The 15667-nt window shown below is 36.5% G+C and overlaps 1 protein-coding gene across 1 annotated transcript in view; it reads right to left on the bottom strand.

The window, feature by feature from the left end:
- LOC126153521 (putative ankyrin repeat protein RF_0381) overlaps positions 1-15667 on the bottom strand; it is a 155121-nt gene that overhangs the window by 18186 nt on the left and 121268 nt on the right. The window contains exon 3 of the mRNA XM_049916077.1: positions 14595-15431. Within this exon, the coding sequence (XP_049772034.1) occupies positions 14595-15431 (837 nt within the window). The remainder of the gene's footprint in view (positions 1-14594; positions 15432-15667) is intronic.

Genomic DNA, 15667 nt, shown 5'->3' with positions numbered 1-15667 from the left:
GGAATGAGAAAACTGAAAGAGAACATAACCCAAACCGACAAACACAAAATGAAAAGTGCTGTAATTGAAACAACAAAAGAAGAAGTGGGTCACTTCCAAGGAACCAGAGCAAAGAAATTATGAGCAACAACAGTAACGATAAAAACAAGGAGGATGAGAATGATCAATGTTCAAAAGACTGAATAAAGAATGAGATAAGAGACACAGAAAGGAAGGGAGCAGTGCTTAAAAGAAGAATGTAATGACATAGAAGATCTGACATAATTTATAAGAAGGTGTGGAGAGCTGCTTAAGATAAACAGACTGTGAACTGTAGAGGAAGAAAAACTGAGGATGAAAATGTTTAAGATACCATATGAGGAAGAAGAAATAACAAAGAGACAGAATGGGCATATGGAAGACTTATATAGAGTAAAGGAGAAACCTGATCTAATCATTGAAATGGAAGATGAAATAGAGTCAGAGGAAAAAGGAACTTCATTTCTGATCTCTGAAGTAGAAAGAGTGGCAAAAGAAATGAAGAGAGATGAATCTGCTGGATTTGGTGGTCTTCCTATAGAATTATTTGAGTGTATGGATGAAAAGGGCATAGCAAAAATGACAGTTTTGTGCAATGTGATATACAAAAGTTGTACATGACCAGTACACTTTGTCAAAAAAGTTACCAAGAAATGCACAGAATACAGAACAGTAACTAGCCTATAATCCCTCATGCTGCCTAAATTATGTTGAAAGTATGGAATTATATATTGGTATGTCTAATGGGAGAGAACACAGGGGAAGAGCAAATTGGATTCAGAATATGGACAGGTATAAGAGATGCTATTGGATAATTATTATGATTGTTGAAAGATATATTGCAAGAGGAGAAGGAATGAGTTTGTGTTTGATAGATCTGGAAGAGGCCTTTGACTCAGTGAAAGTGGATAAGATGATGGAAATTCTAAAATTGAAGAAAGTGAACTGGAAGGACAGGAGACTAATTAAGCAGTTCTACACAAGGCAGAAGGCAACCCTGGATCTTAGAACTAGTATGAAAGACTGGTTTGAAATTGCAAAATGAGCAAGACAAGGTTGTCTTTCACCAAGTCTGTTTACCATACATACAAAAAATTTGGCAGTGAAAACACAAGAAGTAGGGGAGGAAGGAGTAAGCATAGGAGGCCAAAAGATCAACTGCATCAGATTTGCTGATGACATGATACCGTTAGCTGAAAAAAACAATATCCTTTCAAATAACGCTATCCAGACTTGACTGCAAGACTAGAGAATGAAAATTGACCAAAAAGAAACAGTACAGATATTTTGGGAGCATGTTAACTGATAACTGAACAAGTGGAAAGGAAATAACATTAATAACTGCAATGGCAAAGCAAACCTTTCAAAAAAAGAACTACTTATTTTGCAACAATTGGGGTTGCAGTTACGGAAAAGGTTTGTATGTAGTGTTTTTTCTGCAGGACTGTGAGAGCTGGACATGGAAGAAGAGAGAAAGAGACAAAATTGAAGAATTCAAGATGTGGGTTTGAAGAAGAATGGAGAAAATAAAATGGATGGATAAAGTGAAGAACAGTGAAACACTGCAAAGAGAAAAGGAACAAAGAACCTTTGCTGTGATGTGGATTGCATCAGCTGTGTAATTAAAATTGGCAATATGCTGAGCATTTACATGATAGCAGCTACTTTTATTTTTAGAGTTCATGATTTATAGTTAGCTATTTTCACTTATGTATCTCTCCCCCTCTCCTTCTCTCTCTGAAAAACACTGTGATTAGACATTCAGAAACGCTACTTTGCAGTAGGAGTTTTCAACCAGATATTTCATTTTATGTTGACAGAGCTCAGTTTCTTACAGACATTATTAATATGTTTTTTTCCATTTCAGGTCATTATCCACAAGAATACCTAAGAATCTAGCAGATTCTACTTCTTCCAGCCTTGTTCCATCAACCTCTAAATCCATGTCTACAGCATTTTCCTTTATTTTAAACACTGCATACATAGTCTTTTTTAGATTTATAACCAGTTCATTTTCCAAAAGCCATTGAGCTGTGACATTTACAGATATGTATGCTCTTCTCTCAAGCTGTTCCATATTTTGGTCTCTATTTAGTATTGTCATGTCATCAGCATACAATATTTTCTTTTCTTCCTCCTCAACACCTATATCACTAAAAAATACATTAAATAACAATGGCCTCATTACCGAACCCTGATAAGAAATTTTATCCTCAAAGTTGAGTTATCCCAAAATATTACACCATAACACAGTATCGGGTAAAAATAGTAAAAGTAAGCCACATTTCTAACATTCTTATTTCCAGAATCTGCTGTTATCCTTAACACAAAAGTTCCAGAACTCATGCATTTCACAAGATCAGTTACACATGACTTCCAGCTCAGAGTCTATCAATATATATGCGTACTGTGAGGATTTAGAATATTCTGTTTCATTAACTGATGTTCCCCCATGTCCTTCTTTTTTTTTTGTCTGATAGCACTGATCAATGACATCAATAGTTCTCAACGTCCAGTTTTGGACTGTTTCTTACAATAAAGTTCCCAGTTCAAACTGAAGGCCATACTGCAATAGTCTCTGACAAATTTCTCTTAAACTGAAATATTTTCCATGATTTTGGGGTAAATTCTACTGCAAATATTTTACCTAACCATGCTGGTCAAATGATAGCAGTAAAATATGCCCAGGTCCTCCTGTGCAACATATATGTCTTAAGATATCTATTTGGAACAGTCAAAATCTGTTTCTGTAAACATAAATACAACTGTGCATGACAAAAATTATTTAACAGAAACAGTAATTATGATCATCTCTAGATGACAATAACGTTGTACTTTATAAAAAGATAAATATTGTGACATTGTTGTCTTTCCTGGCGAGTTGAACTAATAAAGTTTGAATTTCCAGCTGAGTGAAACCATTCTTGCCAGAAGAAACTGGGAGTAACTGCTCATTGAAATATTGCAACATTTTAATGAATTCATCTAGGTGAAATCCAGGATAATTTACATGATGAAAATATTTAAAGTTAACAGTGTTGATGAAAAATGTATTCCTACAGCAGTATGAGTATTGTTTAAAAGCAAACATGTATGAAATGAAACAAAATTAAGGACAGTGTATGGATAACACCCGCATATGAAGTATCTTGGGCCAGGAAGCCAGAGCTCTACCTAATTCAGAGCAAAAGCTGTAGTGCAAACTCCATTACCAGAATTATTGCAAAGTCCTTCAGTCTGTTATCTGAAAAGCAGATCCATGTAGTGTGTAGAAATAATAAAACATTCCAGGAATAAAGGAAAACAAACTGTGACAACATATGGACATGCCTAATAAACTGTGAAATATACCGTAGATAAAGCAGATTCTGTTGAGTATACACTATACACACTACTAACAGGCGTCAGTGTAAAACACTGTACACTACCCACAAAGGCAAAACAAAAACCATTAGTTCACAGACAAACCTGAATAGGAGAGATAAATATATGGCTGAGCTTCAGGCAGAAAATTTATGCCGCCCCCCTACCCCCCACACCCATCACACAAAGTAAGATCCCTGTGGTTATTGATTCAGATGGGTTCCTTTATTGGTTAGATAGCAATCAAATATCCAGTCGTGAAAGAAGTTACGACGACTGAGGAGCCACACAAAGAGCTTAAGAATGCACAGAAGAGTATGGTTACCATATTTCATCACAACATTAGGGTCTTGCCTAGCAAGGAAGAAGAGCTTCTTGTCTGTTTGAAAAACTGAGAGACCTCTGACGAGACAGATGTCCTGTAGCTATCTGAGAGCAACATATCCAAAAGGTTAGAGAAGTTAAACATAAAAGATTACACTCTGGCACCATACTTATGTAGAACCAATATGGGAAAAGGAGGAGTTGTTACATATATAAAGAGAGAACACAAGATAAATTGAATCAAGTTGATTATGTAGTGATCAGCGCATATAAGTGTGTGCGTGTGAATTAAAACTGAAAAATAGCTCACTTTTAATTATAACTGTGTATAGATTGCCAATGGGGAATTTTGAACTGTTGTGAGGCATATGGATTCATTAGTATGCTATCTGTCAAACAGCAGCAAGCAGTTAATAGTTGGTGGTGCCTGCTGTTGATCTTCTAAAGGATTCTGATAGGAAAAATAGTCTGGAAACATTATTTGAATCCTACAATTTCATCTCAGTAACTAATTTTCCAATAAAGATGGATAAAGACAGTAGGACTCTAATTGTTTTCTTTGATGAAGCTCAAAGCACAAAAATATTTACCCTGTAACATACGCTCCTACGATCAGGATAGTAAGTTATTTAGAATAAATAAAACTCTATATTACAGCATAGACTCCTCAGTGGAAATCTTGTAGAATAATTAATGATTTCAGGGCATACCGAAATTTGTTTGAACATTTTTAAGAATAGTTTGCAAGGGGTGACTTGGACTGCAGATTCTGACACATAATGTAATCTATTCCGTAATATATTCATAACTAAAGGGATAAAATATCCTGTGAAGGAAAAATGGAAATGTATCTGTTGGCAAAAACAAGTAAAGATCCTGCTGTAGTTGCACACTTCAAAACCTACTCAGCATTACTAACAAAGGTTATTAAAAAATCAGAGACCACACACATTATGTTATACATTACTAGTTCCAACAACAGACTTCAGGAACTATGGAATATACTAAAATGACCTATCCATAACTCTGCCATAGCCAGTCTCAAGCCCGGTTGGGAAAGGAGGAGGGGGAGGAGTAACAGCTCATTAAAAAACCTTGGTTCACCTGGCCCGGGTGATAGTACCTTGTGAGGGCCCCTTGCCAGGGATATGGTGTAGACCTCAACAGCAGCAAAGGTGGAGAAGATGGACTTCGGTATGGCGGAGTTGGCAGAAGAGGCAGCCTCTTGTCCAATGCGAAAGTGGACAGAGAGCTTGACAGTTCCACATGTTAGTGGCGGTACCCCAACAGTGTCTGTTCCACATGTTATTGGCGGCTGAATAACTAATATTCCAAGCTAACAACCTGGTCTTACTTTGTGAATTCAGGGATGACTTTGCATTCCCTACTGTTTACAATTTACAGCTTCAAGTCGCAAAATGGAAAGTTCGCATAATGGATGCTCTACCCCAGGTGGTAACTCTGATGAGGAATCCACCATTACATCATGTAATGTAATGGGACATAGGATTCTGGGGAGTCCCAACATTTGAGATGGGATGTATTGAAAATCGTTCCAAGTTTCAGTTCAAGAGGTACTGCTTTGGAATATTAAATATAAATTCTCTTCTGAAAATTGGGAAACAAAAGGAATTAGAATTATTTCTGCAGAAGAACGATATAGAAATTATAGCAGTCCAGGAAACATGATTCTTAGATGAGAATGTAGTTGATATACATCATTATAGTATTTATAAAGGGAAACCAGCAGTGAGAATAATGGAAAACATGCTGATGTTTGTAAACAAACAAATTGTAGACAGTGTAACAGAATTTAGATTGAATTCAGAAAGAATATCCATGTTAACAATAAAGTGCAAGAATAAAAGCTACACCCCATATACTGTCATGCACCTATAAACGCAGACAACAAAATAAATTTGGAGAAAGTCAATCAATTCTGGGATCTTTTAGAATCTGAAATTTCTATCATACCTAAAAACAACATTAAAATACTTCTTGGTGACTTCGATATGCAAATTGGGAGGGAAAATTGATTTAGGACTATTGTAGGTGAATATCCAGCACACTCAAGAACAAACAGAAATGGCGAAAGACTGATCAATATGTGTAAAATGTTCCAGTTAAAACTCATGTCCACACATTTCTGTAAACTACCAAGAAAAGCCAAAACTCGGAGACATCCAAATCCAAACCTAGGAGAATTTCAACTGGATCATATAGCCATATCTAAAAGGTATATCACAGAAATTATGAATGTTAAAATAGTCAGAAATGGGGAATTCAACTCAGATCATTATCTCTCTAAGATTAGGATAAAATTTCTCCCATCTAAAACAAAAAAGGCGACCAAGAAAGTGATCAGATACAACACCACTACAGCTAATGTTACAAAAGAAAATATAGAAAAATTTAGAGAAGAAATTGAGACAAATAAAGAAGGTGATTGGTGTGAACTCCAGATGCAAATAACTCAAGAAGCAGAGAAAACTTTAGGATTGGCCAAGAATAAAAAGAAGACATGGTGGAATGAGGAGTGTGAAGAAGCACTAATAGAAAGAGTTCAAAAATGGAGAAAGTGGAGATGTTCAAAAAAAGAGGAAGACCTTGAACAATTCAGACAACAAAGAAAAGAAACATCAAAAATAATCTGGAAAATCAAAAGAAACTTTGAAAATTCCCAGCTAATTGAAATAGAAGAAAATTTCACCAAAAATAATACTAGAAACTTCCACCAAACTTTTAAACACATACTTCAAGGATATCAGGCACCAAGTATTTGTTCAAAGATGAAAATGGCAAATTGGGATTAAATAACAAAGAAAATTGTGAAATTTTAGCAAATTGTTTTGAAAAGCTGTTAAATTGTCCAGTTCCAACAGATAAATTAGAATTTCCAGTGACATGTCAAAATCTAGAGGAAGATTTCTCACCAATAGAGTTAGAAATTCATGAAACCATCAAAACATTCAAAACAATATAGCAAGCAGTGAAGACTCCATTACAGCAGAATTATTGAAGTGGTCAGAACCAAAAATCATAAAGGATCTACAGCGGCTTTTTGACAACATTTGGAAAACTGAAAAGATTCCAGTTGAATGGAAAGCAGCATTAATCCACTCGCTACATAAAAAGGGAGACAAAGAACTGTCAATAATTACAGAGGAGTGTCACTTCTGCCAGTGGCATACAAAATATTATCAAAAATTCTCCTGAACAGAGTGTTAGATACTTTAGACAATCAACTGGGAGAGTATCAGGGTGGTTTTTGAAAAGGAAGATCCTGTGCAGAACAAATTTTTAACTTAAAATCAATAATTTACCATAGAATGTTAACCAGCAAATTAATAATAGTGCCATTTATTGATTTCAAGAAAGCATTTGATTGTATAGACAGAGAAACAATAGATAAGATCTTTAGAGAATTTGGTATTAAATCAAAATTAGCAAATATTTAATTCATGAAACACTAACAGCTACAATATCTAAAGTCAAATTTATGGGAGAAGTAACTCAGCCTTTTGAAATAAAAACCGGTGTTAGACAAGGTGATAGTTTATCACCTTTACTGTTTAATTGTGTTCTAGAAAAAAATTTTAAGGATCTGCAATTTGGAGCTAAAAAATCACAAAACTGAACCAATAACTCTAGGAAGGGCAACAAATGGAATTAAGGTAAACTGCTTGGCTTTTGCCAATGATTTTGCAATACTTTCAGAAAACCTGACAGAAGCAGTTATTCAGATAAACCTTCTGGGAAAAATAGCGAACAGAACTGGTCTCAAAATTTCAGCTGAAAAAAAAAAAAAAAAAATTCATGACAAATATAAAAAAATGTGCCAAAATTCATAGAAATACAACTTGGAAAATTAGAGTGAGTAAATAAATTTAAATATCTTGGAGAGACAATACAACAGAATGGACTAAAAAAAATCTGCAAGAGATGTAAGAATTAACAAAATGGAAAGAGCATATGTATTGACCAAAAATATTTACAACAGGAAATGTGTATCTAGAAAAACAAAACTGAAACACTACACCACAATGGTATGACTAGAATGTTTGCGTGGATCTGAATGCCTAACAATGAACTATAACACGGACAGACTAGAGGTACTGGAAAGAAGGGTTATTAGAAAAATAATGGGTGCAATAAAAACTGCAGGTGGTTGGAAAATAAGAAGTAATGAGGAGATCTACAAAAATATAGAGAAAATATCTGAAGTAATGGCCAAACGAAGATTAACCTTTTTTGGACGCCTCTACCGAATGGATGTAAATAGACTAACGAAACAAATACTCCTATATTTCTGAAAGAAGAAACTGACAGTAGCATGGAGTCAGAAATAAGGAAAGATCTAGAAAGAAACAACATCAAAGAATCAGAAATAGCTGAAAGAAACCATTTTAAAATAAAATGGAAAAGCAGAAGAAATAAAAAATTGGGAACAACATGGACAGAAGAAGAGAAGAGACTTCATGGGGAGAAAATGAGGGAATACTGGAAAAACAGGAAATAACAACAATAAAAAATGACTGACAGGACAGGATAACACAACTATTAATTTAAATGGAAAGGCTATAAATGATCAGTCACATGTAGCAGATACATTTAATAAACATTTCTTAAAATATGTAGTAGAAAATGTAGGAAAATCAAAAACATGTTGTTGCTGCACTGAAATTATTAATTTAGAGTGGCTGGGTAAAAATTAAGAAACCTTCCTCAGTTAATGCAGGAAGTCAGAGAAGCATGTCAAGTCAGATGGTAGGGCAGAGTTACCCCAGAGTTATCTGCTGATGCACCAAGTACTGCTGCCAAAGTGTAAAGGTAGTTACCTCATGTTGTCACCAAGCAGAGAGGCCAACAGTGTAAATAACACCAACACAGTAGAAAGGCCCATCAAAGCCACAGGCATTTGGCTTATGTGATAAAAACTGATGCTGTAGCAAAACTATGATTGGCCAATACAATACAGACACTCATCATTTTCAGCCAAAGGTATCACAGTCTGCCAGGCACCAGTCCTGAGAAGGCACCTACATCGGTCCATGATTCTACAAGTTTCCATGGCTCACTCATTCTCTCTGGACTCCACCTGCTACCAGCTGTAGTCCAACCACTAGTGCCTAGTCCGATGCCGTGGACATAAGGGCCTCCAACAGGAGTGGACCACTTGGGGGACCAACTTCAGCTGCTGTCAGTATTTCAACATGGAGGTCTGTGGATCTCATCCAGGGCTGTGCAGCCATTCAATTGCCATCACCCTTGTGGGCAAACTCGATGCCGCCTACCTCTGCTTTGGGTAGACAATGCTGTCGTAAGCTGCTCTTTCTGCACCAGGTTCACGGGATGATCCTGTGCCCCACAGCATGCATTGTCCATTTCTTTGACTATATGAACCATGAAATTCTGTTTGATAAACAAAAATATAACAGCCGTAATGGGAACATCTATCTTTCATGTGCAGAATATTACCAGGAAAACGGAATTTAAGTCACAGTGAAACAACTGCAATGCAGGTATTCAAAATAGGAGAGCATGAAGTACAAAGTCCCATAAGATTCAGTGTTGGAAATACTTCTGATCTAATCCCACAAAAATGACATCCTAATTACTTCAAATGACTGCAAGAAACAGTTGTGTCTGATTATGACAAGTGTGTCACTCAAGAGCCCAAATTCAACCAAACTAAACACAGACCAGCCAATATCTGAATAGGCCTAAATATGATACAAAGGAAACAGTTCAAGCATCAATCTCACCATGACACATACTACACTTTTTGAAACACTAAAACCTATCCAATGCTACCAAAAGTAAACATTAAAGATCAGTCGCCATATTAAACACATTGGGCAAAATTCCTTGGTTAACAATAAAGTGGAGTCACCATTCAAAATGTTTGCACTCTGCAGGGTATCTCACTGTATTGAGTTGAAGTAAACTGCTTTAATTAATAGTCTGGGGAATACACTCTGTATTCCAAACACAAAAACGAGCTATCAGAATCAAATGCAATACAAAAAGACAAGATTCATGTTGTCATGTGTCCCCATGTATGAAAGTAGTAGCATATTCAGCGATGAGCTTGTTGGAGATGATGCAGAAATCCTACTTTACCATTCATGTCAAGGTCATGGGGGAGCTGGTTTGCCATTACCTTTCTCCAAGGGCATATCTCTATTGTGTGAATGACTGTGATGCATGCATGTGCAGTGTAATGTGGGGTTTATGTTTCTAAAGATGAAAGGAATGGAGAGGATTAAACTTGTGCCAGCACATAGCCTATTCCTTTCAAAGAATATATGTGATTTTATCTCCGCTGTATCTTCTATTGACTTGTCCTACATCTATATTAAATGTTGTTTCCCTGATACGTCCTGATTTCTAGGCACGTTTTAGCGTTTTTCCCTGAAAATCTTTCGGTCTAAAGGGTAAGTTAAGATGTAAGTTGACAAGCTGTCTTTGCAGTTACAGTACAAGGAACAATATTGAAAACGAGGAAATATCTAAAAAAAAAAAAAATTGCAAGCAGATGGTGCTTCCCGATGTGAGCAAACATCTTCTATAATAACATCAACATCTCTTGTAATGAACTGCTTTAGATGGAGAAAGGAAGACAAATATTATATGCGTGTTTTGTTAAGGTCACTGATGTCATTTTCGTTCAATAAAATGAAACACATTTGGTGAAAAAAATACACATTTTCTTGGAGTCGCAAGTCAGATTTAAAATACCTTCACTGATTTCAGAAATAACCTCAGAGAAAAGTAAGCCTCTTGAAAGAAGTTCAGAAGGTGGGGAGGGATTGTGTAAACCAACACTGTAGGTGACCACCAATAAAATGTTGGTTCTACTATGTTCATTGTAGTCGTTTATTACCCACTGTGTTATAGCTACTTTTTTGCAGGTATTAATATTATTTTCCATTGTTTGATTTTATAGATATTGTGTAATTTTTCTTTCGAGAAATATATGAGTACATAGTTTGCAAACCACCAGTGACTGACACAATTTTCTTCTTCTTATCATCCATTTCTAACATATAAACTACTTTTGAAGTGCCAAAATGTACTATAACAAATAAAATGTCTACAAAACACCACATTGTACAACATGTTTATGGTGAGGCAGTCGCAATTCCTGAAATCCATTGCCCATGGCCTCTGGTCTGCTGAGGAGCACCGCAGTCCTCAGTCCATGAATAAAGCACAAAGATCTGGTTCATTATGCCATGCACAAACAGACCCGGTGTGCGGGCAGATGGGTGAGACTAGATCTGATGGGCAGGGCCTGCACATTAGTGGGACCTGAATGGCTTCAGATCGGCAGGCCCAATCCATTACAGATAACCAGAGAAATAGCCTGCAGTTTTGGCCCATTGCGGAAATTCACTCATGTGGCCAGTTATTCATGGGCCACAGACAGTATGTTGATGAAATGAGATCACGGTGATCAATCCATGCAACAGATAACTTGTTCAAATACTCTGAAATCAATAATAATGAGGATAGGTATCAACTCACCATAAAGATGATTGCAGAGCCACAGACAGGCACGTAGAAAAGTCAATCACACTCTCATAACTAAATTTTCTGCCCCAGCTTTTGTCAAAAATGAGAGCACTCACCCATTCACATAATTACTCAAGGCACAAGTCCTGCACACATGGCCACCATTTACGGCCGCTGTGTCTACAGTCTCTGAGAATCATTACCAACAAACAACTTCTCATGTGTACCTGCTTCTCTTCAGCACCTGCCAGGCTAGCAGCAAGAAGTGGTGACAGCACTGACTGCAAGCCGAGGGCGAATGGTAGGAAGGGCAGAAGCAGTGGTAATGAGGGAGTAGGGAAGCGATGAACATACTCAGCTGCAACCATCCAACAATGATGCAGGACCCCTCGGTAAACGAACCATTTCATCTACTGAAACAAAAACAATATTTTTCCAGTGTTTTCTTTCAAATTTCCCTGATGAGTTTGAAATTCCCTGATTTTCAGAACCTGTGGCAATCCTGATTATACTCTGTGGTAATGAAAGTGAAGTAAAAAAGGTATTTATTCAGCAAAACCATGCAGCAGGAGTATTATTTGAAGCAGATAACCATATCTCATGATCAGTCCTCTTCAGAGACTGTGAAGTTCCTACCATCACTTGCCATCACCTTTCCCATATAAAAATGTTTCAGATGAACTGCAGTTCGCACAATCAGAATGTAAGACACAAAGTCAATTTGCACCCTGTTGTCAAAAATCGGGATAGGTTCTCATATTCAGATGCACAGGTCCTCAACCTTTTGTTATCAGACATAATGGGTGAAAAATTAAATCTCTACACATAAAAAAATGAAAAACTTACCTTACTATTCACTCCTACTAATTACATCATTTAGATTGAAGAACTGAAAACTTCTGTTGGTTAAATGACAAATAGCTAGGGTTCCATAGTTACATATGCTGATAGTGATTAAACTTTGATTTTTAAATGTAAGCTTCCAACAGGAGATAGATGCCAGTTCCATAACACCTGGAAGTAAACAGTTTTACATCTTTTTCCAAAGTACTGGCTTTCTCCTAATTTTACTATATTGAATTTATTTTGTGTGTAAACCACATTGACACATGTTGGTGGGTTGTTTGATGTGTGTAAGTTTTTGAGAGCATATAAGTCAGTAGTCTGTAGCTTCAAGAAGTAGATGTTAAAGTTCACCCGTCACATAAAACAAGATTTGTAAAATACTTTGGTGTACAAATGGACAACAAAACCAAATTGTAATAAATATATAGCCTATTATTAGCTACTCAAAAGATTTAAGCTTACCATACTCAGTACTATTTCTTACTGCGAGATCCTATTAATGTTAATCAATTATCCTCACATCTGACAGTTTCTGTTTACAGGAACCACAATGAAGAAAGAATAATGTGAACTTCAGGCTTTCACTAGCAAAAATCTCTTAATTATAGTCACACATGAATGAAATACGAGAACTATTGACTTGTGTCCCCTATTTTGATTATGTTTATTTTGATGTATCATTTATTTTCATTTCCATTTTTATTCATCAGTGCTGTTATTTGTATCTGATTAATGACTCCAGATTGCATTATGATTAATTGTATATGTTCTGCAAGTGTAAAAAAGGTACTTGCATGTTATTTGCTACTTTTATTATAAAGGCACTATATATGTTGTTGCAAATGCATATTCATTTTTCTAGTGACTGACTCATGTTACCATACATTTTAGGTCCACATTGTTTTACATAAAGGGCATTACTTTTTATTTATTACTGAAGACATTTGATTTGTTAATTTGCTTTTGTGAAATGACATCCATCAGTAATCACTATTACAAAAAGGCAATAATTTCAGCCTAGTCTGAAAACTGCAGTGTTCCTGTTTCACATAGATTTCTGACAGATCATAAAATATGTTAGCTATAGTAATTATTGAAAGGCTTTATTGAATGATTATGAAATTAGAATGATACAATCGATGCAGCTTATAAACTACATTATACATCTGTGCAGCATCTCAGTACTATTTCAGTACAAGGAGGAATGCATTTTATTATTCTACAACAGTCTTAAACATCACACTTCACACACGCTTAACACATTTTCATTATCCTGCAACACTCTTTAAACATAACACTTCATATGTACTTAAATGTCAATATTGTTATTATGTTTTTCACAGTTAATGGAGTGAATAACTGATCATTGTTTAGAAAAATCATAGGCCTTATGACATTTCAACGAAATATATACTGTACTGTTATTTTCACACATTTCTAACACTGAGGTGAGAGAAAATATAAAATACATTCAGTAATAATAGGCAAGACTGTGCCAATTTCCTAACAAAACATGTATATTCTTAAGTTTAGCACAAAAGTGTTGAACTTTGGATTTCTGATATGTAGCCTAGTAATAAACAGTACCGGTAAAAAATGTACTGATGCATACAGATATTCACAGCAATGTGGTAGGCAATGTCAGATGTGCAAATGATAATTTTCTTGTTTGTCAGTGAACAATCACTACAGTGAAAAAAAAAAAAAGAACCTGACATCTCAAATGAACATTGACTGTCATTACCTATATGAAGCAATTTTATCTTCATAAAACAGCTGGAAATCGCTACTTTTCTGATTACAAAATCACTAAAACTCTATTAACAAAACAATTTACAAAGTTCATTAAACCCATTATTAAAAGCTATTTGTGCCACAGTTGCGTTATTTACATTTTTGCAGTTTTTTATGGCAAGAAATACAGCATGTTTTACGTTCTTTAATTCATTTAACTCTTTCAGCACTGTGTTATTCTTTTTGCTTACTCTAATAAACATAGATTCAATCAGTTTTAGAGTCTCTGTAATTTCTTTTTTACCTCCTTCTTGAGCGAAATGTAGTGGTGTTTTTTTGCCTGTTTTGGTTCTTGCATCGTATACTGCACCATGTTGCAATAAGGTGCACAATATTCCATGATGCCCAAATTTTGCTGCATAATGTAGTGGAGTAACACCATTACTGTTACTCAAATTAATACTGGCCCCATTTTTAAGCAAAACGTTAACAACGTCTAAATGTCCTTTCCATGATGCATACATAAGTGGAGTTCCATACTTCACGCTTCTGCTGTTGACTGGTGCCCCTTCTTTAACACATTTTTCAATTTCAACACACTTGGCTCTTGTCACAGCTTTAAACAGATTTTCAACAGCACACAATAAAGCAATTAATTCTTCGTTTCTTCTCATCGCAGCAATTTGTGAAACGGTAATGTTATCAAAGAAAGATACGGTCGTCACATCATAATACGCACCGTTCTCCAACAGGTATCTAGAGGTTGCTAAATCGCCATACTTAACGGCTACGTGCAGAGCTGTTTCATCGTTGCTTCCCTTTGCATTTATATCAGCTCCGTTTTCGATGAGAGCTCGCACAGTATTCATTTTTGAGTGCTGCGCTTCTGCACCCGAGTGTCCCGACGCCCCTAGAGGAACTAGGATGGAACCCTCATCTGCTGCAAAGTGAAGTGCCGTCCAGTCTGTGTGATCGCGAGCATTAACTTCGGCTCCTTTTGCCAAAAGGTATTTAACTACTTCGACATGCCAGTAGTCTGCTGCAAAATGCAGTGGTGTAGTCTGCTTTTCAGTCCTCGCATCAATTTTAGCACCGCTGACAGTTAGAATTTTTGTAGTATCCAAATGGCCGTCGTAAGCTGCGCTATGCAATGGCGTCCACATCCTGTCGTCAGTCGCATTAACATCAGCTTTGTTTGTGACCAGGATGTTCACTACATCGGTGAAATCAATCGCTGCAGCAAGGTGCAGGGGTGTTCGTCCAATCTTTTCCCGCGCATTCACGCTAGCACCTTTCGCAATCAAAAGTCTAGCGGTTTCCGCTGGGTATCCACTGTGCGCTGCATTATGCAAAGGGGTCCATCCCTCTTCATCTGTCGCATTCACATCTGCTCCACTATTTATTAAAAACTGACTTACTGCGGCTTGTCTGTTCTGTATAGACACGTGCAATGGAGTGAAGCCTTCCAGATTCTTTGCATTAATCGCGGCCTGGCTCTGGATCAGCAGTTTTACTATGTTAACATTTCCCATTTCTGCTGCGAAATGCAGTGGTGTCACACGTTCTGAATTTCTAGCATTTACAACTGCACCGTTCTGTACAAGAAATTTGGCTACGTCTTCAAAATTCTGCGCCACAGCGGAAACAAGTGGGGTGACTTTTAGGTTGTCCTCAGCATTTACGTCTGCATTCGCAGAAACTAGTGCCTTCACTACCGACAAATGGCCATGTTGTGCGGCAAGGTGCAGTGGAACCACTTTGGAACTATTCTCAGCGTTCACTTTAGCGCCAGCACTAATCAAACAAAGCGCGAGGTTTGGGTCAGCGTTTCTGACAGCTAAATGTAACGGTGTCATTCCCCGCT

The sequence above is a fragment of the Schistocerca cancellata genome, chromosome 2, assembly GCF_023864275.1.
Source record: "Schistocerca cancellata isolate TAMUIC-IGC-003103 chromosome 2, iqSchCanc2.1, whole genome shotgun sequence".
Classification (NCBI taxonomy): Eukaryota; Metazoa; Arthropoda; class Insecta; order Orthoptera; family Acrididae; genus Schistocerca; species Schistocerca cancellata.
The sequence above is the reverse complement of the archived record's forward strand: the minus strand, read 5'-3'. Positions and strand labels throughout refer to the sequence as shown.